This window comes from Filicampus tigris, chromosome 5 (assembly GCF_054856515.1).
Source record: "Filicampus tigris isolate MCC_2025a chromosome 5, RoL_Ftig_1.0, whole genome shotgun sequence".
NCBI lineage: Eukaryota > Metazoa > Chordata > Actinopteri > Syngnathiformes > Syngnathidae > Filicampus > Filicampus tigris.
Window position 1 is genome coordinate 7275946 of NC_141221.1, and position 25839 is coordinate 7301784.

At 39.9% G+C, this 25839-nt stretch overlaps 3 protein-coding genes and 1 long non-coding RNA gene across 6 annotated transcripts in view; 3 read left to right on the top strand and 1 right to left on the bottom strand.

Moving 5' to 3' along the window:
- Positions 1-346: 346 nt before the first annotated feature.
- Positions 347-6124, top strand: rimoc1 (rab7a interacting mon1-ccz1 complex subunit 1). Its single transcript, XM_086031726.1, has 6 exons — positions 347-623; positions 3020-3129; positions 3775-3921; positions 4103-4234; positions 4656-4770; positions 5119-6124. Exons 1-6 carry the CDS (start codon positions 530-532, stop codon positions 5352-5354), a joined length of 834 nt encoding a protein of 277 aa, XP_085887852.1. The 5' UTR covers positions 347-529; the 3' UTR covers positions 5355-6124.
- Positions 6125-6279: 155 nt separating this feature from the next.
- Positions 6280-10606, top strand: fbxo4 (F-box protein 4). Its single transcript, XM_086031725.1, has 7 exons — positions 6280-6441; positions 7340-7599; positions 7657-7877; positions 8227-8311; positions 8395-8567; positions 9855-10048; positions 10202-10606. The coding sequence occupies exons 1-7, from the start codon at positions 6298-6300 to the stop codon at positions 10292-10294; spliced, it is 1170 nt and encodes a 389-aa protein (XP_085887851.1). The 5' UTR covers positions 6280-6297; the 3' UTR covers positions 10295-10606.
- LOC147147097 (uncharacterized) lies at positions 6613-11879 on the bottom strand. The gene is made up of 3 exons (XR_015086947.1): positions 11597-11879; positions 10123-10303; positions 6613-8557 (listed from the first exon to the last, which is right to left on the bottom strand). It is a non-coding gene; the product is annotated as an uncharacterized LOC147147097 (long non-coding RNA).
- A 4377-nt stretch (positions 11880-16256) lies between these two features.
- Positions 16257-25839, top strand: part of ghra (growth hormone receptor a) — a 39097-nt gene continuing 29514 nt past the window's right edge. Inside the window, exon 1 of one of the 3 annotated variants that reach the window (XM_086029801.1) lies at positions 16257-16354. Coding sequence is in view for 1 of the 3 variants with exons in the window: in XM_086029799.1 (XP_085885925.1) it covers positions 25785-25813 (29 nt within the window). In the remaining 2 variants the exon portion in view is untranslated. Of the gene's footprint in view, positions 16355-18071; positions 18412-25777; positions 25814-25839 lie in introns of those variants that run through there. The other 2 variants (XM_086029800.1, XM_086029799.1) reach the window with 2 other exon arrangements.

Consider the following 25839-nt stretch of genomic DNA (forward strand, 5'->3'; position numbering starts at 1 on the left):
TACCTCTCTTAGACGATTCGATGTATATTTTTATATATTTTAAAGTGGAAGAATTCGTTTCCATTTCGAATCATAATTCGAGAGACACACAGCCCTTTTCATGATGATGGAACTCGGGAAGTGAGTTTGTGTAATGCAAAATAAACATGTTGTTAATGACAACACTAATCCAATTCAAAAAGCTAATAAAATACAATTTGCAACTGCGCTGTGTAACAAAGGAAGGTTCCTCTGATAGTAAACACACACATTCACGTTATTTCGTCGGAACACGTGTCAACAAAAGAACAGATGTAACGTGACGTCACACTCGACATATTTATGAAGACTCATTCATCGTGCTAGCATTCTTCTTTCGATCTCTATAAATTCCTCCCAATGCATTTCTTATGCTTAGCTCATTTCCTGCTCGGAAATAGTATTATATTACAGTAATAATTATAATAATATAAACAAAACGTCGTCGCATTCCTCGCATTGGCATTGCTTGGACACGTGACCTACCCTCACGTGACTAGTAGTTTTAGTCATGGCCGACGACTACAGGCGACAAGGCCTCGACTTGGAGAGAAGGATATTCGAGTTTGACGCCAAGTGTTCTGCTCTCAAAGCCGAGAAACAAGGTAACGCTTCAAACATCCTGGTAGTAATCCAATTTTTGTCCTCTGTTGGCGTCTCCTGGCTGCCGTGCTTCGTTGTTAGCCGGCTAACGAGCTAGCTGTTGTTAGCGTTATTGTGCGATGCAACCATAACAGCTGAACCGATCTATCGCTTTAAACTTTTGATAACTCAACCAACAGTCAGCGCCAAGTGTATACATTCCGGGATATTATATCAAAATATACTATTTAATAATGTGATTGTTCACCACATTGATGGTTTCTGAATGCCAACATTAAGAAGCCAACATTTGGCTAGCGACCCTGTAAGGACTTTAGCCTAAAATGTGACCATTTACGTTTGTAACTTTTTGACTGCACCGACTGTATTTATTCCCAGTTGACTTTTACACTGCTGATGTCTTTATTTCTGTTTTAGTAATTTTTGATAGATCATTATTTCACTGCGGCATCATAGGACAATGGCTTAGCACGTCTTCCTCACAGTTGTAAGGCTCTGGTTTTGAATCCTGTATCAGAATCTTAATTTACTTCCACATTCCGAAAACATGTCAGTTAATTGACATGTTTCAAAAATCAGGTACGATCAAGACTAATTTAGCTATAAGGCTTAATGTCCGTGTGCTTGATTGTGAACATGTTTTAAAGGACTGTTTTCATAACCAATCCACCTTATTCCTACGCCCCATGAGCCTTTGCGTGAAATAGGTGCGCGACTCCCGTTATAGCGGAACCGGCGTTTTGTTTCATGGAAACTGCTAGTGCAGTCCACGTTCTATGACAGTACTTTTAACTATGTGGGAGCGCCAGTTGTTGAATCTTATAAGAAAAAAAACATTTCAATCCCACTTCCTGACTCAAAAAAAGATGCCAGCAACAAGGTACAGTCACATGTTTAACTACTTTCCGAACTCTGTCGCTACAGACATGAGGCAATGAGCAATCTGAAAAGCTCTGAGGTGTATCAGTGCCTACACGGTAAGAAGTTTGGTCGCGTTTTGTTAAGAGGTTGGAGACAGTCTAATCTTGCTTTTAAACAGACGTAGGAGCCAGCCAAACCAAACAGTTCCTACTGTTTATAGCCACATAACTGGGATGCTTCGATGCCATAAAACTGAAAGCAAACTGTTTACATGAACATATCTAATTGTCATTTACATGAACATCTTTAATTGTCAATTTCAAATGCCCGCTGCCAACATTAGAATGATCAGCCCCAATATTTAGATTTTAATATTTCGCTTTTTTTTTTTTTAATTTAAAAAAACGTTGTTTTTTTTCCCGTTTTTTTTTTTTTTTTTAGTATAACGTCTTCTTCGCCGTAGGTGCTCACTACAGCTTGCTGAGGCAATCCTTCTAATAATTTCTGAGGGTGAAAAATACTAAAGTGTCTCCCCCACACATAAAAACAATACCTGATGTTATTGTGGCACTAGGCACCCGGCCGGTGGTTTGTTGCAATGCAAGCATATTAATTAGCGTAAAGTTCACCGCGAGTGTTGCAACATGCTCTTTGTCCACAAAATTAAAAGGGGCACATGTACAACATTGAGGTGAACTTTTCAAGCGTCGCTCAGACTAATTTGACTGCGTTCCTCATTCCCGGACAGTCGCTGGAAGCTGTCACAACAATACTGTCTCCTCGTTAGAGCAGCCAGTTCAAAACATTGCACTAGTTGTTGTCACAGATTCAACTCCTTTTGCTTGTTAGTACAACCGCTAACAGCGGAACAAGTTCAAGCTGTGCAAGACATTTTTCAATGCAATGCGGACTTATGATCGCTTTGAAAAGGGATGAAAAGAAGCTAAAATAAACTGCTGCGTGAAACAAAACCCGATGTAACAAACAGCGGAAGTTTCTTACCAGAAGTTGCACACATACTTGTTTCTCCACAAAAGCTGTCAGGAATAAAGTGGGTAAGCTTTACTATGCATAAATGAATAAGTGAACTTTGGTCATATAGTTTGGTTCTTTTTACACTGGTTAACTTCTTTTCAAAATTGTCTATCAATTGTTTCGTGTGGTAAGTAAAGCTCAAAATAATTGGGTTTGTAAACTTGCTTCAAAGTTGAGAGGTCAAAGGTTCGAATGTTTTCTCAGGTCCCCCTCCTTCCTCCCATATTTCTGAAATATGTAAGTTAGGTTAATTGAAGAATCCACATTGCCCAAAGGTGTGAAGACTATTGTCTGTCTTTATGTGCCCTGCAATTAGTTGGCAACCAGTCAAGGGTGCACTGCATTCGCCTAAAGTCAGCTGTGATAGGTGCCATCTCACCCCAACCCTTATGACGACAAGCACTATTGAAAATGGATAGCTGGATGGTTTTTCACTACACCCAGTGTACCTGTAGTGAAGCATCTGCAATTAGTCATATTCTAATTCCATGTTTTTCCACAGATGATGACTATTTACAAAATGCGTCTGTCATACTGGACAAGTTGAAAAGCTATTACAGACAAGGAGGGGAAAGCAGCACCCTTTCCAAGTTGCTTCAGGATTACACACAGGTACTCCATTGCATCAAATAGAAAGCACTAAGCATTGAAATACTTGACATTTTTTTGTAATCGATGCCGAGGTGTTTTAGCGTGGTTATGGCTGGTATCATTATTATAGCGACACAATACAGTGTTTTTTGATCGACCACCATTGGTCCTCGTTTCATTATTGTTTATCCAAGCTAACGCTACAGTATATTCTGTCTTTTTTCCCTGTGACATGAGGGTGTTTGAATTTGCAAATTGATGGCTGATGTGACATTTGGCACTTGTGCTTTTATTATAGTTGAGGATAGATTTGCATGTTTTACAAGTGACTGTGCTACTGGGCTCATTGTTGGTAAATATTTTAACACGCCTGACGCACTGTTGCTAGTTTACTGCGTGGACACACTACACTCCTTACCTGTTGCTTTCTGCGAGGCGCCCACATTGTTAATGCCAAAACAAGTGATTGTCGTTTAGTCGACTTCAAGTTCTAGCCGTCATTGCAGATTGCAGATAGTAAGTACGGGAGTAACATTCTTGTGCAAACAACTTCATTGTGTGATGTTCATAACCTCAATGTTACTGTCAAACGGAGAACCACCTGTGTTGTGAAGTACAGTAATAGTAATAAATATAAATGTAAACAATTTTGTTTGTGAACGATAGGTGATCCTAGATATCACATTTTACGAAGAGAACAAACTGGTGGATCAAGAGTTCCCAGAGGACTGTTCACCGTTCAAAATCCAGCAGCTCCTGCAAGATCTGACCGAGCCGGAAGTTCTGGTGGGGAGACTAGCACCATCTCAAGAGGTGTGGTTGGTTCCTCTATGTGAAATACATCTTTATTTTTGTACAGCTTGGCCTGTCGTGACTTTGAACCGGAGGAGAGTGACAAAGTCAAACAATATTAATTTTTTAATACTGTGATACAAGTGAACTACATGTCTTACATTGGCTGTGACAATTGTGCCATTGTTCTTTGGTCTATCAGGTGCCGGCTGTTTTGGGCCTGGAGCTGTTAGAATGCCTCTATTGGAGACGTGGTGCGCTGCTCTACATGTACTGCCATACCCTTCATCAACGGAAGCAATGGATCAAGGAAAATAAGGAGACATTCCTGAAGGTACTGTCTGGTCAAAAAGACAGAGGAGTACAAAAAGATGGATAAAACATTTCCGCAAGGGATGACATTTATTCACTCCATAATCTGTGCCTAAATGTATTTATTGGTACTTGTGAATTTGCGGCTTTAAGACCTGCACTTTCTCTTAAAACATGCTTGAAATCGAAATGACAAGATGAGTCTGCACAGGCAGTCTAGTTGTTAGGTAAGCTAACAGTAAGCCCAGATTCGTCCGTTTCTCCTCATAGTACAGGTAATGCCCACTTATTGCTTTCAAGACCCGCCTGCAATCGGAGAAAAGCTGTGATACAGAGACAAGACAAAAAATGAGGAATTTGAGGAAGTGTGTTACTTGTCTTGAAACATGTCTGAATGCAACTAGCTTGTCCGTATGCTTCATGTGACTGATGTGTTCATGCAGTGTATTCAAGAAGGAGTGCGCTACCTAATGCGGATGCTGCAGGTGAGGAACTCTGTAAAGCTCAATGATGGGGTGGTGCTCCATGATACGGCAACTGCAGGCTTCCTATCTGAAGGTACGTTTTGCTTTGGGTTTTTTTTATCCATATTTTGCAGAGGTGAAAAATGTACTTGTGTAGAAGCATACTGGAAATACCTGTCCAAAAGTAGAAGTACTGATTCAACATTACTGTAATGGTTACACTGATGTAAATGTTTTGTTATTCTTGTTTTGCGTGGTCATGCCTGGAGAGGGACGGAGGGATTAGTCTTTTTGTTTAATTTTTTTTTTTACTCCCAACTTTGAAATCAATTATTCATACTTTTTGTTGGCGTTAATGCATCAGCATACGTTGATGCATAGTATGAATATTTGCAAATATATACAGACAGATCATGACATATCCCTTGGCTTGTTTTCCAAGGTATTTTCTCAGACACGCACCTGCTGACCATGATGTACATCGGAGAAATGTGCTTCTGGGCGGTAAAGTACGAAGACTACAGCGGCGACACTGTGGAGTGTAAAGAAGACCGCCTGCAGTTTAGGGACATTGGCACGCAGATCCTCAACAAGTATGTGCTCGCCTGCGAGGGCCCTCTGCAGGGCCAGGGCTGGAACACAGAGAACGCCAAGGAGATCCTCAGCGTTTTACAGTGAAGCTCAGCCACCTCCGTGTCCAGGTCGTCCTCGGACACAGATCTGACATCAGTATTCATTGTTTTTTTGGTTTTTTTTCCAATCCCTAAATTAAAAAAAATGTAATTTAAAAAAAAAAAAAAAAAAAAAGGAACCCACCAGGTGAGGCAAGGGGAGAAAATGTATTTAGGAAAAGGTCGGTTAGACTTCACTCCACAACACATGGTCCAGGTCAGTGGCATTATAAGACAGGTGGTGTAAAACTGACAGCGAAATATTTTTTTTGACCCATTCTGCTGGAGAAAAAAAAGGCAGTTCTCTTCATTCTAGACTGTTGACTAGGGCACTTGTTTTGCTCTAAGAATGTGTTATAATAACATTAATATTAATATAAAAGATTCTTAGTAAAAATGTTTCCTTTTTTTTTTTTTTTTTTTTTTAAGAATTATTTGATAACAGCCTGAAATGAAACATTGCACAGTAACATTTTTATTTATTCTTAAGTTGCCATTTTGGTATGCTTTTAATATTTGACATCTGTTTATACTCGATACACAAGTTTGTAAATGTGTATAAAATACACACAAAGCAAAGGAGTTTTTCCAGAAAGTGTGAAAAGTGTATGTTCAGATTTCTTTATAATCTACCACTTGTATTCCCATTACATTGCAAAATTTTCAACATTTAATTAACTATTTGTTTAGCTTTTAATAGAGAATGTGCTGTTTTGGATTAAATTTTCTTTTCTTTTTTTTATGTCCTTGGTGACAATAAAGCCCGTGTTTTAACAAGTTTGTTTTGCGTGCGTGGCGCTGTACGGCTGAAACACTACAATACCCTTAATGCACCGCCGGTGTCATCTATAGGAAGTGAGTCAAAAGCGGCACGTCACATTTGTCCAACGGCATGATTTCAACAATACCACCATATAAACTAGTAAACCTTACCTGCGTATCAACAAGGCATGGCAGGGAAGACTAACCGTCATAGGGAATCAGTCGTTATTCGAAGCCTAAGGCGCTTAAAACAGATTTATTGGCCTCCCGGTGTGAAAGACGTCGTTTTGGACCACGGAGAAGAGGAACCAGCCTTTTTGAATTGTTTACCTGTAAGTTTTGAGCGATTTGACGTTAAAGTTTCAGTTACTTAGCTTTTGTCATTAAACGTTCGTATTCAATTAAAAAAATAAAAATCGCAGTTTAGGGGGATCAGTACTGTATTGACAACTATCTACTGTGTTGACAACTATCTTACTAGTATTGAGCACATAAGGGGAACATTCATTTGTATATGTCGTCACAGTCGGACAAACCCTTCATGTCCAAATGTGTCCGATTTAATGTTTTTTATAAATTGATACTACTTGTTAATCCCCACGTGGACTTTTATTTTTAAGTCGTCATTAAACAGAAAATTATTTGAAATGGCCAAATAATTGCGCTAATGAGAGATGGTTCTGCAGAAGAGAAACAGATGAGTTAGTCAGGAAGAGACAGAAGAATTATACTACATTTGGACACGAATAGGACAGTCAGTGCACTTTTCAAAATAGGAAAGCATAATTGAACATGTACAAAGAACAATGAATAATTGAAGATGTGTACAGTGTCAATTTTTGCGACGCTGTTAAATGCTGATGGCTTCACATTTGTCCGAATGAAACCTGGAATGAAATAGAACAAACGAACTACAAAAAGACTAAACACAACAAATAAAAAACAAATACTTAAACAAAACAGCAAAAACTTAAACACAACTGCAAATGAAGAAGCAGAAACAAATAACTATATCCAAACAACAAAACACCAGCAAATCAACAAACACAAATCATTAAAAACAAACAATAAGCCAAATTCCAAAAGAAAAACAAAAACTAATAAGACCAAAAAACTTTTAACACCACAGCAAATAAAAAATACAAACATAAATAATCAAACACAACGGCAAATCAATAAAAACCAAAACACTAAAAATAAATACCAACTAACTATAGTTCCATTCTCAAGGTGGATGTACAGTTCCAGATTATGACCTTGTTGTCATCTGTGGACATCTGTCGCCTGGGAGCAACCAGCCGCTACTGGAGGGCCTTGGTCCGAGATCCGTTGCTGTGGAAGTACTTTCTTCTCAGGGACATGCCTGATTGGCCCTCCATCGATCACTTAACGATGCCGCAACTGGAGGCGCCAGAGGGCCCGGTCATCAGCGATGATTCAGAACAGGACGATTATGAGAGGACAGAATCCAACGTCGACTACATGGCAGAGTGGGTGACTTTTAAACTTCCTTTTAAGAGAATTCAATGACAGTTGTGTTCCTATAGGTATCTGAAAGGATGCCCGTCGTGCAGACAAAGATGGCTTCCTTCGTGGCCACCGTACCGAGTATTGACGTCCTTCCTGCAGTCTCTGGTGCCTTCAACTGAACCACGCTATGTCATGTTTGGGCCCGGCATGGAGCAACTGGATGTCTCTATAGTCACCAGGCTCATTCATCCCTCTGACATTCTACGCATGTCTGTCGTTCCGAACAGTCAAATCAATGGTGAGGGCCCAGACTAATTTCTTTAAATACATGCTTAATTTTCTGTTCATTTTTGGCGGTATAATCCCCACCCGCACCCTGCATATTCGCAATTTGACTCTCAGACTTGACTGACTTCCTCTTTCAATAAGTGGTTAATGAAAAAACAAAAAAAGAAACAAAAAAAATTGTGAGTGAAGGAATCTAAGAATATGCTACTGCATCCATGTGACAATGGCAGAAAAAACACATATCAAAATTTTCCCCTAGGTATGGGGGATGCTTTGTCCACCAAAAGGTGGCAGTCTTGACTGTTTTCACTGCCATCCAACTTTCTCCAACTAAGCCAAACCACTTTTTCATCCTTCAGGACCTTCAGTGATCGGCTCTGGCATCAGTTACATGTTGAACAACCAGCACAGGTTCAACATCTTTACACTTTATTCGACGAACAAGTACGTGTTCCCTACCTTGAATAGCATGCACAGTACGATAGATGGTTGTTTGGTGGTTGTGTCATTGAGCTATTTGTGTGCAGAGCAGAGAGGGACCGCGCCAAACTACAGAAGCAGTATATGAGTGGTAAACTCTTCACTCTCGTAGGAAGCAATGACTCAGGGCAGCCAGTCTACAGGCCAGTCCATCAGGTGCAGCAGGTGTGCCAGGTCGTGGAAGGAGTCATCTATTTGGCGAACGCCGAACTGGGGAGAGGTGAGAGACCAATAAGTGGGTTTAATTATGTGAATGCTGAAAAGAAGTGCTTTCCAACGTTCCCCAATGACTCCATTTCACGTAATTTGTCCAAAATATATTATTTACCACAAATAATCCATGTTAAATCAAATTATCATATACTGTAATGAAAAGCTGAGCAATTGCATGGTCTTCAAGTACCACCAATTACCATCATCATTTCAGTGAACAGCAGATTTTTCAAATAGTCAAATGTGTGCCTTGCTTCAATAAAGGATGTCAAACATTGCTGAAGAGCATACGCAATGTATGTTATTCTGCGCCGCGAATTAAATAGTATATATACTTTTTTTATTCCACACTTTTTTTGCCATCTGAAAAATTTCACATATATTCAACGATTACATTATTAAAATATTCAGTTCATTTGAGGTGTCTGGGCAGCTCTTACAATTCCTAAAATTCGATATGATATGGCACAAAGTACGATACCCGAGATCCGAGGTTAGCCCAGTAAGTCCCAAGACTTATGAAAATAAAAATAGAACAACAAAATAAGATAAAATAAATGTGATAAGAAGATATGCGAGATGCTTATTCATGGTTTAAACGTGTGCAATTATGTAAATGCATTAAAGTGTGGATGCAGCAAAAATAAAGATCCTAATGAACTGAATTACGAATTTACGAGGTCTTTGCACTTTAAAAGAGAAGACTATTTACTCTCTATTAAATTATTTTCCAAACTATTCCAACTTCAAAATGTCATCCGTGACAGTGCGAAATCTTTTTCAAAATTCAAACATTTTTCAATATTTCACATTGCATGACAAAATCCACAAATGAACGGAGACATACTGTAAATTTACACAATCTTTCCACATTTCTTGACCATTCAAACCCAAACTTCCTAAATCAACTCAGAATATTTTAAAATCATTATTATCCTATCCCTTAGACAGCTGGGATAGGCTCCAGTACACCCGCGATGAAGCGACTTGGATAATGGATAGATGGCATTCAACATTTGCTTTTCATTCTCAGATGACTATTGTTCTACTGTAAGCATCTTTACCTGAGCAACGCTTATGATAATTAGTCCCAAAATACTGCCGAAGCGCTTTTTCTGTTTAAAAGTCCGAAAATAATTAAAGCCGTCGATTGCGCTGATTTTAGTCATTTTAATTTTCTTACAACTATTTCAAAATCTTCCATTCCATTCCTCACACTTTTAACTTCATTTTACTGTACAGCATTTCAGTTCAGCATTAGTTGTTCTTAAGTGATTCGCCTCTTATTAAACAGGAGAAGGAGAGTCTGAGGGGGCTCAAATCAGGGCTGTGCTGTGCTCCGCATCCAAACCCCTGCTGGTGCTCTCGTGCGTCTCCAGAGAGGAAAGTGAAGCAGTCGGAACCAGCAGAATGCAAACCAGGCATCGAACACCCTGTGTTGACATGGCCAAGAGACTCGGCTTGCCTCAGTTACCTAATCCCTGGATGGTAATTACTATTCTAATTGAATAAATGAAAGAATGACACGACAGTAGCTCATATGTAAGGACAAGTGGACTCACTCCGGACGAAATGCTAGTCTGCTTCCTGGTTACTTTCAAAGTGCCCTTGAGCATCCTGTCGTTCTCTGTTTTGAACCAGGTGCAGGATACAGTTGCAGAATCCCTGTCCGGTCTTCTGGATGGTATTTCTTGGTTGCTGAGATCCTCAGGTGTCAAAGTGTATGATAGCTAGCGTAAGCCACTGTGCATGAGGAAAAAAAAAAAAATATATATATATATATCAAATCAAATAAATGCAAAAGAAATAGAGATTTTCCAGGTGATAAATCAGGGTAGCTATTTTCAATGCTGTTGATCCATCTAATCGGTAATCTTGTCTGAGTAATAGATGTACAACAAATTCTGTTTAGAAGTCTCATCCCTGCGTTTCCTCATATTTCAGGAAACGCATAATGTATTGTATCTCTTGGTAGAGGGCATTTTAATATTTGTTTTTTTTTTTATGTGTGAAGTAAATACAATTCAGAATAAATGCAGAATGTCATCCATGTTTTTACTGTGCACTGAGGCTTCATAAGTGAGCCCTCTCTGCGTTTACAGTTCACAATCATTTTGCCAGCCCTGGCAAGATAATGTGCCTCCCTGACGCTCTTTTGTTCTAGTTCCCTAGGTGACTGCAAATAATCTGTTAAAAGTACCAAACTCCCTATCAAAATGTTCCCAAGCCTCCATAATCATTTTTATTGACATGCAGGTTTGGTAATTGTGTGCCGATTGATGCAATTTAGGGGCATTAAGGCCGCCTGTCTTGTGCTTTGTTTTTCCCCTAATGAATTTTAAAGGGATGTGGGGGAGGCAACCCATGTGAGAGTGCATGTGTGCTGTGGTACTACCATCGTGAGCAAATCTGGTAAAACTACAGTAGAACATCCAAAGTCGAACAACTCATTTGGTGTGCAACTAAATAATTTATTGGAAAAATATTCCTCAAGAGTCAAGCTAAACTTGATCAAATTTTGCACATCTATTGACTGATTTTTTTCCCCTGTTCTTCCTTGCAAAACAGCTTGAGCTCACTAAGGTTAGATGGAGAGCGTTTGTGAACGGTGGAAACACAATCCCCAATGTCAAACATGGTGGTGGCAGCATCATGGTCTGGGGCTGCTTTTCTTCATCAGGGACTGGGAGTATGAATTGATGGGATGATGGATGGAGCAAAATACAGGGACATTTTGGGAGAAATGGAATAGGATGGAGGTTTACCTTCCAACAAGACAATTATCAATCATGATGACAATGACATAAAGTAAAATCTACAATGGAATGGTTCAAAAGTAAACATATCCAAGTGTTAGAATGGCCAAGTCAAAATAGCGATGATTACATACACGGGAAAAAATGGGCTTCCGACTATGCTTAGTCCGACTAGTTTTTTAAATTTCCCGTCCATAGTTTATTCCTACAAAATGGGCGTCCGTCATAGGCGGACCAGTCCGTCACATATAGGTGGTATGTAAAGCTTTGTTTATCTTACCATTATTGCTGAAAGAGTGAGGGAATGTTTCATTCTTTGGTTGCTTTGACTTCTTTCGTCCACTAGGTGTCCCTCATGTTGCCTTCACCAAAGCACCAACGTTCCGAATCTGTTTCGGCACAATTTGAAGGAAAGCCTCAACACTTCATGCTTTACCCGCCCATCTCTGTGAATAATTGTGTGATCACCCATCACCAAAAAAACTTTACTTTCATGATTATGTTGAAATACCGGCTATTATTGAACTAACTCTTCTTCACTTGTCTTCTTCTTTTGTGCTCCGGCTTCTTCTTCTGTGTTCTGGTGACTACTCGTGGCTTTGCTACAGCGCCACTTAAAATTTGGCATACTGACGGTATTGTAGCATAACAGCGTCTTGTGGACAAACGGATTTCTTGAAGCGCTTCCATGTTTACGGGATTACTTTAGGGAACGAAGCCAGCTCCGTTTCCGTGTGGACATGGCCTGAGAATATCACAGAGCAGGTGCATTGAGTGATTACAAACAGATGGACTCTATTTATCATCATTAGTCATTTCGGTCAACATTGTATCATTCAGAAATCCTCAGGGAACTTTTAGGGTGAATTAGCTGCACTGACAGCAAAAGGGGCCGGGTAATATCGCACACCCCATTTTTCAGTCACCCCCCCAGCAAAAAAGTTTTAAATATTATATGAATTTAGTTCTACTTCACAATTGTGTTCCACTTAGTGTTGATTCTTCTAAAAAAAAAAATCTATTTTTATGTCTTTATGTTCGATGCCTGAAATGTGGCAAAAGGTCAAAACGTTAATAGGGGAGAGAGCCACTTTGCATTGCAGGCAGTTTGTATAAACGTGCCTTGTAGTATGTTGGATGAACGAACAACAGACCTCCAGCTGCCTCTTGTCTTCTCCAAACAAAACAGAGGCCTCAGGGGTATGATGTCATGACGATGGGAACATAGTTAACTCGCGGCCACTTTACAGACGCATACCATTCATGTCCGATGCATTTACAGACACCAGGAAGCAGCCTCTTGGATATAATTGTGTTGAGAATTTTGGGTCTGAATCCCACAGCACACCATTTGACCTTGATGGCACTGAGTAGCGGGACCTACACGAGTGCATGGATTTTGCAAGCCTGCGTTGTTTAAGCTTTGCTGTATTTGTCAAGCTTGAGGCTGCAACAGTACCAAGTAGGAAAAATGTGGGAAATGTTGCACAGCCTGTTGGCTCACAAAACGTGTGTAAACTGCCTTTTTTCTTAGTACAAGGACATTTTGTTACCTCTTACCTGAGGATTTTTTTTTAAAGTGGAAGTCAACCCCCCCCCCCAAAATTATTTCCAATAATATGTTCAAAATCCTTTCACTAGTCTAAACATGGCATTCTGATTAATATTGTGTATGTGGAACATGAGTCAAGCAGCAAAATCCAGCCATTCTCTAGATGTGTCATTTCTTTCCCCACTTACCTACGCTATCACAGCTTTACTACGCACTCCTTTCACTCACCCGGCTTTTCATCAAGTTTAAATCCCTGATTTGTATTCTGTGGTGGCTATGGACATTAAAGCGGTCACTGGCAGGTGGAAGAAGAAAAAAAACATCATTTGCATGATGCTTCCACTGATTACGGTTCGTCCTCCCACTTAATTGTGTTGTTTTGCACATGGCGGGGCTCTCATGCTGACACTCTGTGGTTCTTACTCGCCTGGCGCCATCTCGACAATTGGCATCAATTTCCTCGCCACTTGCCCTCCCCGACCTCCTGCTGTCACCTTTATGCAGACCAATGTTTGTAATAGTGGATTATGGTTCAGGGGCATATTCTCAAGACACGCTGAGACCATATGCAGCTTTCCACTCATGTTTTTTTTTTTTTTTTTAGTCTGACCTAATAATGCTAAGACACATTGACATTAAATACTTGGTGAGGGTTATCATTGTTTTGTAGATGATTGACTTGGTTTTAGGTCCCATTGGGAGAAGGAGCCATCATTTTAGGTAGGCTACATCGGTGCCGGTTTTAGACCAATTTTACTTGAAGGGTGGCCTGGCTGTGGCCAGGGGTTTCGCCATAGTGGCTTTATTTTTAAACACATGCGCACGCTTTTGCGTGAGGTATGTTCATAACAGTTTGAATTTATGATAGGCTGATATTTTAGTAAGACCTCAAGGGTGTACAACTTTAGTTCCACTGTATTATCAAGAAAGACAAACATCTAACGGGGCACTGCCTCTTCAGAGTAGCCACAGTATTAAATGTTTCCGATTTTCTATAGCACTTGTACTCGTGAGGGTCTAGAGTAGGGGTCCCCAACCTTTTTTCTTCCATGGGCCAAACAAACTTTTTAACAGTATACACCAGCAAATGTTTGTTGATGGGAGTGGGTTGTGCAGTCAGGTACCGAGTGCCCTGTGGACTGGTAACCGGACTGGTGGACTGGTAACGTGCATGTTGGGGACCACACCACTGATGTGCAACTTAAATGGTGGAGTGGGCCACAATTTTTTATCAGTGCTACTGGGAGGCTACATAGGACCACACACTTCCTAACCAGATGTATGTTGACAATTTTAGATATGGAGAAAATATTTACTCTTAATATATTTCATTTTTGATAATACAGTACATTTTTCAATGCATGTAGAAAAGATCCACTATCTTAACCCAACATCAAAGGACTTGAAGAAAACAACAGCATAACCATATACAGTATTGTAAAAAATCTTTCCAGTTCAAAGGGATGTCTTGCATGAAAATTACCATTCAAGGGCGACACAAAACTACTGAACAGCAAGCCAACATAAAAGTATATATAAGTAATTATCTTATTATTAATTTTTAATTTATCAAAGAGCCACTCAGTGTGGTCATGTGGCCCGCGGACCGCTAGTTGACCTTCCCTGTTCTCAAGCCTATCAAATCTGACTTTTTTAGGGGTAAACCCTCGAATGGTTGTCATCCAGTCGCAGAGCACATATGGACCAAGAATAATTCACACTCACATTCACACCTTAGAATTTAGATTTTTTTTTTATTGAATCTAACATGCATGTTCTTAAAATGTAAGAGGAAGCTGGCATACCAGGAGAAAAACAATTGCAATTGCAGAGTATTGGATGTTTACAAGTGATGGTCAAAACTGGGGTAAAGGGTCCGGAGAATGTTTTATAACAATGAAGGTCCACAAATAGATGAAAGAACAGGCATGTGTGCGCTTGTGTGTTCCCCCCTGCAGGCATCTCCTTCTCTTGGCTCTAATCCAATAGTTAGCACGGCCGCCGACATCACTGAGACGTGTCATGCTTGTGATGTGAACGCACCCTAAATACATTAAAGAGGACTTGAAGGAGATGACACAAAGGCCACACTCCCATTACACTGGGAACACAAACACACAGAGGAGCAAACATTGTTCGGGGGGGGGGGGGGGGGGGGATGGGGGGGGATACAATTTGCTCGAGTATGGCCCAGACAAGATGAGGAAAGAAACCTCAGCAGATACTACTCGTGTGTGTGTGCGTAAATATATGCACTTTACCCTATTTTGCCAGTCCGTCCTCCATCCGCGACCTGGGCTCCCTTCCATCCTCGTCCCTCTGTCCTTATTCATAAAAATAATCATCCTCCGACAACGTCCGTCCTCTTCCTTTTAAAGCGCTTCTGTTCTTACATTCCATCAGTCCGTCGTCCCCCGCCACGGTTTCATAATTCATGAACATTATTTAAAGCTTATTATCTGGCTAATGTCCTATTGACATCCAATTACCGTCTCGGAGTATCGTGAGTGGATTGAATTGTTTACAACTCTTTTACCAAGATAGCATTTAGCTGCCAACACAACCACCGTCGGTCACCAGACTACGGAGGGGACATCACAACACAAGAATATTTATGATTGCGTTATAACGCAATGGTTTGTTTTCAGTTTTTATTGCATTTTTTCACAATAAAATAATTATTGCAAAATAAAGCAGCGTTATTTTAGGAGGAGAATGAAAGACTTCCACTTCAGGGTCGTAGTTGTAAGTGTACGGCGGTTCTGGCATGATAAATAGTAAAATAAATAAAGCAACGCAACCCCCGTGAGGATAAGCGGTTCAGATAATGGTTGGAATTAGTTAATGAATGAAATAAGTAAACAAAGGAACACTAAATGAATAAACAGCTTTACTAAACAATCTGCTAAATTAATGCAACAAATACTATAGGACTCTTGATAATTAAGATGCTCTGTGGGCTGGCCATAGTTGGCCCAGCCCTCGTCTATGTGGCCATTTTGATTGAGCCCTATGAATTATGTCGAGAAATAAGTGGTCTTGCAAAATTGACCGGGGAAAAAAAAAGTGAGAAATTCTGTTTATCTAGATTGCTGTTTCCAATAGATATCTAACATGTATCAGTTTTAAGTTCTAAAAGAAGAAGCATGCAGTCATACTGATCAGAGTTTGGTACAGGGCCTAATTTTCAACAGTATGTTCACACATGCAAAAATGCATGAAGAAAAAAAAACATCCTGCAATTCAGTGTGAACAGCAACTGGACTGTCTGCTTCTCTCTCATGTGTCAAGGCGGGCCCTTCCACACCAATTGATGGCTTTTGGGTCAACAGGGGGATCTGAGTGGGGGTGGGCTGGCTTGGGGGGGACTTGTTCTTCCATTGACAGCTGAAATTCCGGGCAAGCCTCAAACAGCGTCAGCGTCTTGTGGAAGTTCAGTTGCACTTGAGCCTCAAAAGAGGCCAGACATCTATCAAGATATCTATGGTACGTTTTATCAAGCTATCAAGCTAGCTTGATCACAATAATTCTACTTTAGTACTATATGCTTGAAATAAAATGTTTGTTTGTTGTATTAGATGTGATTGTGTTTTACACAAGCAAAGTTCAGTTTCATTGAGCTAGCAAGATAACTAGTAGCTAGCATTAGCATCAATTACTGTATTGATAATATCAATGTCTAGTCTACATGGCTATAATTCGACTACATAGTGTCTACTGTTATGCTTAATTTGAAGTGAGGGTATGCTTTAAGCAAGCAACATTCCGTTTTTTCTAGCTATCAAGATTGCTAGCATTAGCATCTTTTTATCTAGTTTATCTTAACCATGCCAGAGGATGTGAAATTATGCTATACGTACACCAATTAATGTTTCAGCTCGCTAGCAAGGTTTGCTAGGTTACCTTACCTTATCATTTATTACAAATATTATCAACTAGGACTTATTGTAAATGTTTGTCTATATGTGCCCTGAAATTCACTGGCGACCAGTTCAAGGTGTACCCTCACGCCCCAAATCAGCTGGGATAGGCAGCTTAGTGAGGATAAGTGGTATAGAAATTGGATGGATGGATGGATTATCAACGGCGGTACGGAGGGCAAGTGATTAGCACGAAACTTGTTGGAATGTGCCATTCAGTTATTCAGAGTGCCACCACAAAATAGGAGTGCCGGAGCATGCTCTGCCTCTGGCCGCTCTGACTGGGGACAAGGTGCTTTCAGAGCATCGGGCAAAAATAGATAGAAACTGTATTAGCAAGACGTCCGCTGATAGTGTAGTGGTACACACGCCTGAGTTGTGTGCGGGCAGCGTGGGATCGATTCCCGCTCAGTGACAGTGTCTATGTGTGCCCTGCGACTGGCTGGCGACCAGTTCGGGGTGTAGTCTGCCTTCGCCCGTTGACGGTTGGGATAGGCTCCAGCAACTCCCCGCGACCCTAGATAGGATAAGCGGTTTGGAAGATGACATGACATGTATTAGCAAGATGTGACGGCTGTGGACTGACTGGTGATTTCAACACACACACACGCACACTTAAAGATAAAAAAAAAGAGTGGGAGAAGATTTGATAGTTGTGATTGAGCCTTATTGGTATAATTTCTTTTTCACACATGAATATATGCCTTTGTGTATTGCTATATTTTACCTGTCTGAATGTGTTTTATCATAAGTGTGTGAATATTTGTTATTTGAAGGAATATCAGTCTCAGAATTCGATGCTATTTTGGAATTTCTTTTGGAGTCATTTCTATTATCTTTATGGAATTTTACATTGAATGCTAGCATTAGCACTGACAATATTTCTAAAACAAAGTATGTCTCGGATTTAGATACTCAATGTGTGCAATTTGGTTGTTCGTTTAATTTTGTTTTACAGTGAGCTGCGACTGGGGTGTCCTTAAACAGATTAAAGCATGCTCAGGGAGGACACTTGTAACATATTTTATGCTCAATCAACACTACAACACGATACATAATGTGGTAAATCAGCAAAATTATCGTCATCTATCTATAGCTACATTGCTATCGTTATGCGATGTTCTATGTTCTATTTCTATACGAGACAGCAAATAATAATTTGGCAAACGAGTTCAAACAAATTGAGTTGATGCAAAGACAGTGTGTAGTTGTGTGAGTGTGTGCGCAGCTCTTTAAGAGGCGGACGTATTTAGTGAGGGTGGCCTCCAGTTCCTGTTGGCTGCTTGTCTTGGGAAGGAGGCTGGACTTTTTCTTTCTTTATTTCACGGGCGGATGGGGGCGCCTCACCGCCATGTGAGGCTTACCGATCAACGTGGACATGTTCGAGTGCGTGTGGACGTGTAGTGTGTATGTGCGTGCGTGGGCTTTCCCGATAGGAATAGAAGAAGCAGAAGTAGTCTTCTGCATGCAAACCAGCGAGCGGAAAGTAAAAGGGACTCATGCTCGAATCAAGTGAAGAAGACCTGAATTGAATTTTGTGTGTGTAAATGAGCAAGTTGTGCTGTCGTGGAAAAAAAAGTCCATCTGCTCCTTGCAGGATTCCAGCGTGACGCTTCGTGCAAAGTAAGCACTTTGTTGTTGTTTTAATAGCGTGTTTTGTGTTTGTTTTGTCACTGTGACCGTCACGTTCTATTCGTAGTTTTTGCTGGGAAACTTTGCCTAGCTAACATAAAATAAATAAATCAAAAAAAAAAAAAAAAACAGGCTGCAACAGTAATTCACCAACACATGCAATCAGCCTTTGGAAGTACAATTTTGCACGATTAGCGGACAAAATGCATTAAACTGTTTACTTACACGTGTAGCTTGATTATAACTATAAAAAAATCTAATATTTATAGAAGGTGTGATTGAATTCATAGGAAATTATAAGGTAATATTGCATAGGCGTCCATGCTGTTTGTGTTGAGATGCAAAGCAACGCGTTTCTCTTATATTTTATCCTCTGGCCTCAACAAAGCCTATTTTTTCGTGTACTGAGGATCGGGGGCTGTAAATGGGTCCCTACTACCTAGTCAATTTTGATTGGCTCCATATGGATTATGTGGATTATTAAGCAGCCACCCAATGTTTTACTTTTTTATGTAGGTGATAATGTACGTTAAAAATATGAGAAATTGAAAATATTATTACAATGCCATTCATATATCCAGAGGTTCAATACATTTAAAAAGTGGATTTATTTAACACCAGACGATTACACTTTCTAATTGTGACGAAAAGTTGTTCTATCTGTATACATCTATCTTTGCAGGCAGGCTGCATGCTCACTCACATTCACCATTTCAATCTTGAATTTTGCATGACAATTAGTGCACAAAATGCATTACTAGTGATTAAGTTTACCTGTGTAGATTCATTATAACTATAAAAAAAAATATCAATTGAAGATGTGATTGAATTTATGGAGGAAATGTAGTAACATTGGCATGCAAATCAACGTGGTTCCATTTTATTTTTGAAGCTTACTTTTATTAGTGGACTCCAGAGATGTTCAAACTAAGGATCAGGGGTCCCTGGACGTTAATCATTAAGAAGGCACGTGATTGATTTGTTATCAGTGAATGAATGTCTTTTAGGTTCTTAATTGGTAATTTAAGTATGGCAGGCTATATGTTGATGTTATGGCAACGCATGATGCATTTTTGGGTCCAGTAACAGTAATGGTATTTTTGATAGGATGGGAAAAGGGAGCCAAAAAGTCAAATTGGGATGTCGTTAATATGTTGTCAGCTATGGGCATGTGACGGCCTTTGAGACTTTCTTGCGATTAAGGGCTGTATAAATTTTTGATCTGAGGCACGGGAAGGTGCGTAGGAGTGGAGGAGCTTGGAGAGGTACGCCGGGGCGAGGGCATTTAAAGACTTGTAAACAAGTAAAAGCATCTTAAAATGAACTCTAAAATGCACTGGGAGCCAGTGAAGGGAGGCCAGAATTGGTGTTATGTGCCCCGTCTTCCAAGCTCCAGTTAGGAGGCAAGCAGCAGAATTTTGGACCAACTGTTATCCGCTGTATTCTTTTGTTTTCTATAATTGGTTATTTTAACTTTTTCCTTTGTATTTGTCCATTATTTAGAAGAGGTGAAATTAAGCTATACAAAAAATATTTTCTCTTTCCTCTAGCTCGTGAATTAGCTGGCTGCCCAGCAAATAGAATTGTTGATTATTACCATTCTTTGTTGCTCCTTAAAATGATTAATCGTGTCATTGTGCTTGTTGCTGGTCTTTAAATAAGGTGTGGCTTGCAAGGTAAGTCTAATAATAGTATTAATATTCAGACTTTCTCTATAGTTTCTGTAAGAGTGTTTGCCTGGTTGAAAGGTGTTTGGGATTTATTTAAAGTAGAAGAAAAATGGAATCCCCCCTCACGTTTCTCAAGTCTCTCTTAATTTTGTTTTTGTTGTTGCTTTTTCAAATGTTAGTGTTACAGTGGGGCCATGGTGGAAAAGTGGTTTGTACATTTTCTGTTCTGAGTTCTGAGATTTGGGTTTTGAATCTCTGCCTTCCTTCATGGAGTTTGCATGTTGTCTAGCGATAGACCGATATATTTATTCTGGGTAAATTGATCAAACTTATCTGCTATCTTAAAATTCAGATGTATCAGACTTGGCATTTTAAACCTCCTTAATTCATAATAACTGCCTCTGAAATGGCAGATTCTGTCCGCCAGTTACTTTGAAAAATGCCAGACGGGGGAGGCGGAGGAAGGAATTATCATTATCATTTTTAATTTGACTTGACAGTTGCTGGCTTGAAATTGGACTTGTTGCAAGTCTTCGCATGACAATTCGACTTTTCACTTCTGAACAGTGCACACTTGCTCTCATCGTGTTGTTCCTGCTCTGATATGCACACTTGATTTTGCACACCGACACCCACTTCATGGTTCTCTGCAGATGTGTGTGCTGATCTCCTTCCAGCCGTGGCTGCACTCATGCCAGCCTGCTGACTCTGACTTTTCCACTCTCTTTCGAAACGGGAGAAGGAGTCATCAGAGCCGTCCGGTATCTGAATGTGAGCCGGTTAAAAAAGCTCTTCCTGTGTTGACATCTGTGTGCGAGACACATATAAAACATGCTCTCTGCCCAGGCTGAATGTGTGTATGAAGAATTTGGAACAAGGCAAAGCTGCAGGCCGCTTCACTTCCAGGCTCCTCCTTCTCCTTCCTTAAGCCACTCTGATGCAACATGCAGGCTCATGTTCGCTGTCTGTGGTGTCTGTATGCTATTTAGATGGCTCACCTATAGTTTACAGGCAGACATGTCAATCAGTTAATTAAGCAAGCAGAGGTTAGACTATCTTCGTTCTGTACCTCATGAGGATCTTCATCTTCACGGATCATCATCTTATCAAGACCTTTTGGACAATTGTCTGTTTTCTGCAACAGATTGGGGAAGAGCCTTTTCTGTCAAAGTCCATAAAGGCATGCTTGGATGACTTTTGATGAGGAAGAATTGACCTGAACCCCACTAAACACTTTTGTAAAGTAAAGTGTGAACTTGTTGGCTGTTGGTCAAAATGTTCAAATTGAATTGGTTGAATTAAGTTGCACCCTTGCGAGGATAAGCGGTATTGATAATGGATGGATGGATGGAATTAAGTTGCACACTTGCCAAATGATGGAAACTACATAAATAATGTAAGCCTAATTAGCAAGTAGTAAGTAAAAAATATACTGTGTCTCATTGCCAAGTACAGCCCTGGCATGCAGGCCTGTGTGAACAGGGATTGTTTTGACTTCTTTGCCTTTGTTGTTGCTGTTGTTCAGGTCATGTCAAGTCAGGTTTATTTATGTAGCCCTTAGTCACAAGAGTCTCAAATGTGCTTTACAAACCCACAGTTGACAAAAAACAATGACGAACTACGCCCCCCCCCCCCCCCTGTTAAAAACTTGGAGAAAATCCATTTAGGAGAAAACAGGAAGAACCTTGAGAAGGGATCACAGATGGAGGATCCCCTTTCCAGGACGACCCAGTGACAGTCAGTGCTGAGCGGGCAACATTTTTCTTGTGATGCGGCGCTGTGCAATGTTAGTTTAAATAGCATTAGAGTTCATTTAATGAAGTGAAGTGCCACAGGTAGACGTCCTTGGGAGAAGTTGTTCTTCTTAGTATATGTACTGGTTAGTCAATGCAGACTCCTCTATAGCAACGCCTCCAGGGAAGCGCTCCTCCTCCTCCTCTGATCTCGTCCCGGTTAGTTGATGCAGAATCGTTATAGCAACAGTCAGAGGTGGGCATTTTACTAGATTTTTGCTGTTCCTTCATTCGTCATCCGGCAGCAGCCATGATACCCGTCCGTCATTCGTCAGTCCGTCTTTTTTCGTGACTAACTGAATTGTAAGTCTAGAATGAGCAGTCAAAAAGGCCTATATGTAGATTCAAGGGGTGATTCAGCGCATGAGACTTGATTGTGCAAGGCTCAAAATATATATTTTTGTCTTTGCGAAGCAGATTAACGAATTAATTACTTAGTTTAAGCACGCTAATCAATTACTTAATTTGAGCAGCAATTTTCTAGTTCTGGGAGTAGCAACTTTTTGTAGGTTAATCCCAGGGACCTGAAGTAAGGGTTTTAGTAAATAATAAAAATACGACAAGATAACAGACCATCAATTGGTTTTCTTTTTTAAATATAATCAATTGTTTTTGTTTCTTAAATTCGCATAGTATGTTCACATTGCGTGTACCCGATGTTAATGTTCCTCATTCATTTCTATTTGGCCCAAAATGCAATCAATTTTACGTGAATATAGAGGGTTTTTTTTTTCTCCATCTTTGCTAACTGTGTGTTTATTAAGAAATTTAAAATGACAACACGTAGAGTTGTCACACCGCTGTCATCTCATCAGAACCTGGCCCAGTTTTGTCACGTGCATGCATGTTACTCATTAGATGTGTAATTATGTTAACGAACGGTGCCGTACACTCAAAGGCCTTGCCTGTAATTACATGCACAGTGAGATGGTTTCTTTCTTCAATATGATGCTGATGTCAACTCGCCCTTAAGATTCGCAGTTTTGCAAAAGTGTTTCAGGTATTTCAAATGATCCACTGGCTTTACTGCCACGTTAGCGACGCCTTCGCAGACAGTGTTAAGATGGTGTCGCGACTGTTTATCACCTCACAGACTGCATGCCCAGTAGAACACTGTTGGAAAGACATGAATGCCAACTAAATGAATGACCACAATGTATCCCACCAGGCCGCTTTCCTTTATTTCTGAAAGTAAACCTGTATGCATATGTAGTGGGGGCCCAAATATAAAAAAAATAATCAAAATTACAATTCCAGACAATGCGATCACATGATCACCAAAGCTGCGTTGTTTTTGCAGCGTTTCTGACTTAACCAGAATCTCACACATAAACGCATTCTCCCTCCTCTCACGCTAAGCTTACCAATCAGAAACGGCATGCTATACTCACAGACCGACCGACTATCTGGTGGACTTTACTGCCGGACTGACGATTACAATTCGGTTTGGCTTGAAAAATGATGGCTGGGTCCCCGGACCGCTGACAGATGATGAATGACGGACCAGCAAAATTTTATGAAATGGCAACCTCTGCAAATTAGCTGGTAAATGAATAAGTGTTTCGAGTGAAAATAATAGTGTAGCGTACAGTGACACAGTAACCTCACACACCCAGAAACCGGAAATGAATGAGTTACAACAGCCAGGACGAGCCGCTTATAAGTTCAAAAGTATATTATTTTATATATTCAATATTTAGAATAAAGATAATACAAATAAAATTAAAAGGAAAAGAAGCAGAGAGAAGAATAAATCTGATTCTGCCCAGTAGAGTGCAAAGCACAGTGGATGCCCGGTGTGAACAGCTGATTTTGATGCAGCTGAAAAATTATAAATTGTAAATATACATTCACCGACGACTATGACCAAAAATGTTATGGGTTCTAACGTTATACAGATTGATCAGAACATGGTCCAAGTAGCAAGAAAACAGAGCGCTTCAGCAATGTGGAGATTGATGACTTATCCTTTTTTTTTTTTTGTTTTTTTTGTTTCAGCCATGTATCCTCAAAGGTTTAGTTTGGTATGTTCTACCAATGAGGCACTATGAATTGTCACTGTGTCGACACACAACACTCTACAGGTCATTGCTAAACTTTACACTGGAATCATTTTTCTCTGTACATTGATCTGAGTCTGTGCAGGGATCCCTAAATTTGGCAACATTGCCGTTTTTGTGTGTGTGACTGTGTGCACTTTTCCAACACACAGATGATGTGACTTCTTCCCCTCATAACCTTCTACCTATCTTTTCACTGTTACTCCATCTTACATCCCATCGGTAGCCTCCCCCTCTGTCGAGTCAGCTCATCTTGAGTAAACACAGATGATTAATTAAGCTGTGTGTGCAACTGTGCATGCGTGGTAGAGTTAGTGTAAAGTTGACCGTACAGCCCTTCTGTTTACAGAGGAACCCCGTGAGACCCGTGCAGAGCCTCCCTCTTCTCTGACTGGCTCTGGCAGCCTTTTTTTTTGGGAGTCTGGGTTTACTGCTGGCTGAGCTCTGCATGCAAAAACGCAACTCTGCCAGTATATGTGAAAGCAGGAGATTCGCAGTTACTTCTCTAGTGTTGTATTTTTTTCTTAAATTATATATAATTGTATTAATTATAAATCATTTTATTTGGACCATTAAATAAAATAATTTGCTGGTATTATTTTGACGAAGTGTTGCTGAATGTGTAATTTACTAACTTCACCTAGTGGTAGAGGAACTACCACATAATTTTGTCCAGTGACCTGGGTGGTTTATTAGCTTAAGAGTAGAGATAGACCGATACGCTTTTTTCAGGACCGATACCGATTATTAGTAGTCAAGGAGTCCGATGGTCATTTTCAGTGAAAGGAAAATATTGGCATCAAAATTTAAAGAAAAAATTTAGTTTTAACTTTGTTGTAACGTCTTTAAGAATGTTTATTGAACAATGTTTCAGGTTGGCATAATGGTGATTAAAAAAAAAAAAAATCATTTTTAAAAGAAAATTTTGACAGTATACATCTCTGTTATAAAATTCTAACAAAAAGTTCAGGGAGCACCCAGGGTTGTCAGCATGTCTTAGAAAGGATAAAGGAAAACTTAAGCAATAGCTCCATGTAGTTTTCTACAGTAAATTAAAATTTAAAAATGTCAAATTGACCTAAATGTTAAATTTTCACATAACTTTGTTTTGATTCCCACAGTTTTAAATTGATTTATTATCGGCCAGCAGAGTTTTAAAAAAGGCCGATGCAGATATTCATCAAAAAGCCAAATATCGGTGTTGATAATCGGCTTAGCTGATGAACTGTCTATCCCTACTTAAGAGGGTCATCAGTTTACAACTGGTCCGTTATAAGACATTTTGTGGTGTAAGAAATTAAGAATACATAATCATGTTGTAAAATAAATCTGATTTTCCTGTTTAACTTTCATATCCAGGGTCTAAAAGTTTTTATACCAATATTTACACTAATTATGACTTTAGCATAAGTTATAGTGACCCAGAGTTTTAATTTACTAGACTACAGTGATGAGGGGTAAGGTGTATATTTAGGGTGACGATATGTAGTAGTTGAGGCGAAAATGTCCAACGAAAGCAATCAAAGGCTAACTCAATGCACGCATCTCACTTAGCTAGTGTTTCTCAACCTTTATTGAGCCAAGGCAGATATTTTAAATTAGAAAACAATCCTTGTGCCAGCTCATGGAAGACAATTAAATTCCTCTGGCTCTCATTCAGGAGCATGCAGAGGTGGACCTTGGCCCCCGAGGCATCCACCTGAGAGTACACCCGACCACACACACGCATCATCCACAAAACAATTTCAGTGATCACCATAGAAATGTGTATCAACCAGAAAAATCTTCCTTTGTTTTTCAGGGGGCATCAAATCCTTTGAAGGGGTTTCCGTCTTGGACACATGGGCATGCGGCCCATTAGACAGCTGATGTACGGTATATCGACATCAACTAGTA

Coding starts and splice junctions, on each gene's coding strand:
- rimoc1 (XM_086031726.1), top strand. CDS start 530: ATGGCCGACGACTACAGGCGACAAGGCCTCGACTTGGAGAGAAGGATA. Junction 3,130..3,774: donor TGCTTCAGGATTACACACAG/GTACTCCATTGC, acceptor TGTGAACGATAG/GTGATCCTAGATATCACATT. Junction 3,922..4,102: donor GACTAGCACCATCTCAAGAG/GTGTGGTTGGTT, acceptor TTGGTCTATCAG/GTGCCGGCTGTTTTGGGCCT.
- fbxo4 (XM_086031725.1), top strand. CDS start 6,298: ATGGCAGGGAAGACTAACCGTCATAGGGAATCAGTCGTTATTCGAAGC. Junction 7,600..7,656: donor AACGTCGACTACATGGCAGA/GTGGGTGACTTT, acceptor GTGTTCCTATAG/GTATCTGAAAGGATGCCCGT. Junction 7,878..8,226: donor TCCGAACAGTCAAATCAATG/GTGAGGGCCCAG, acceptor TTCATCCTTCAG/GACCTTCAGTGATCGGCTCT.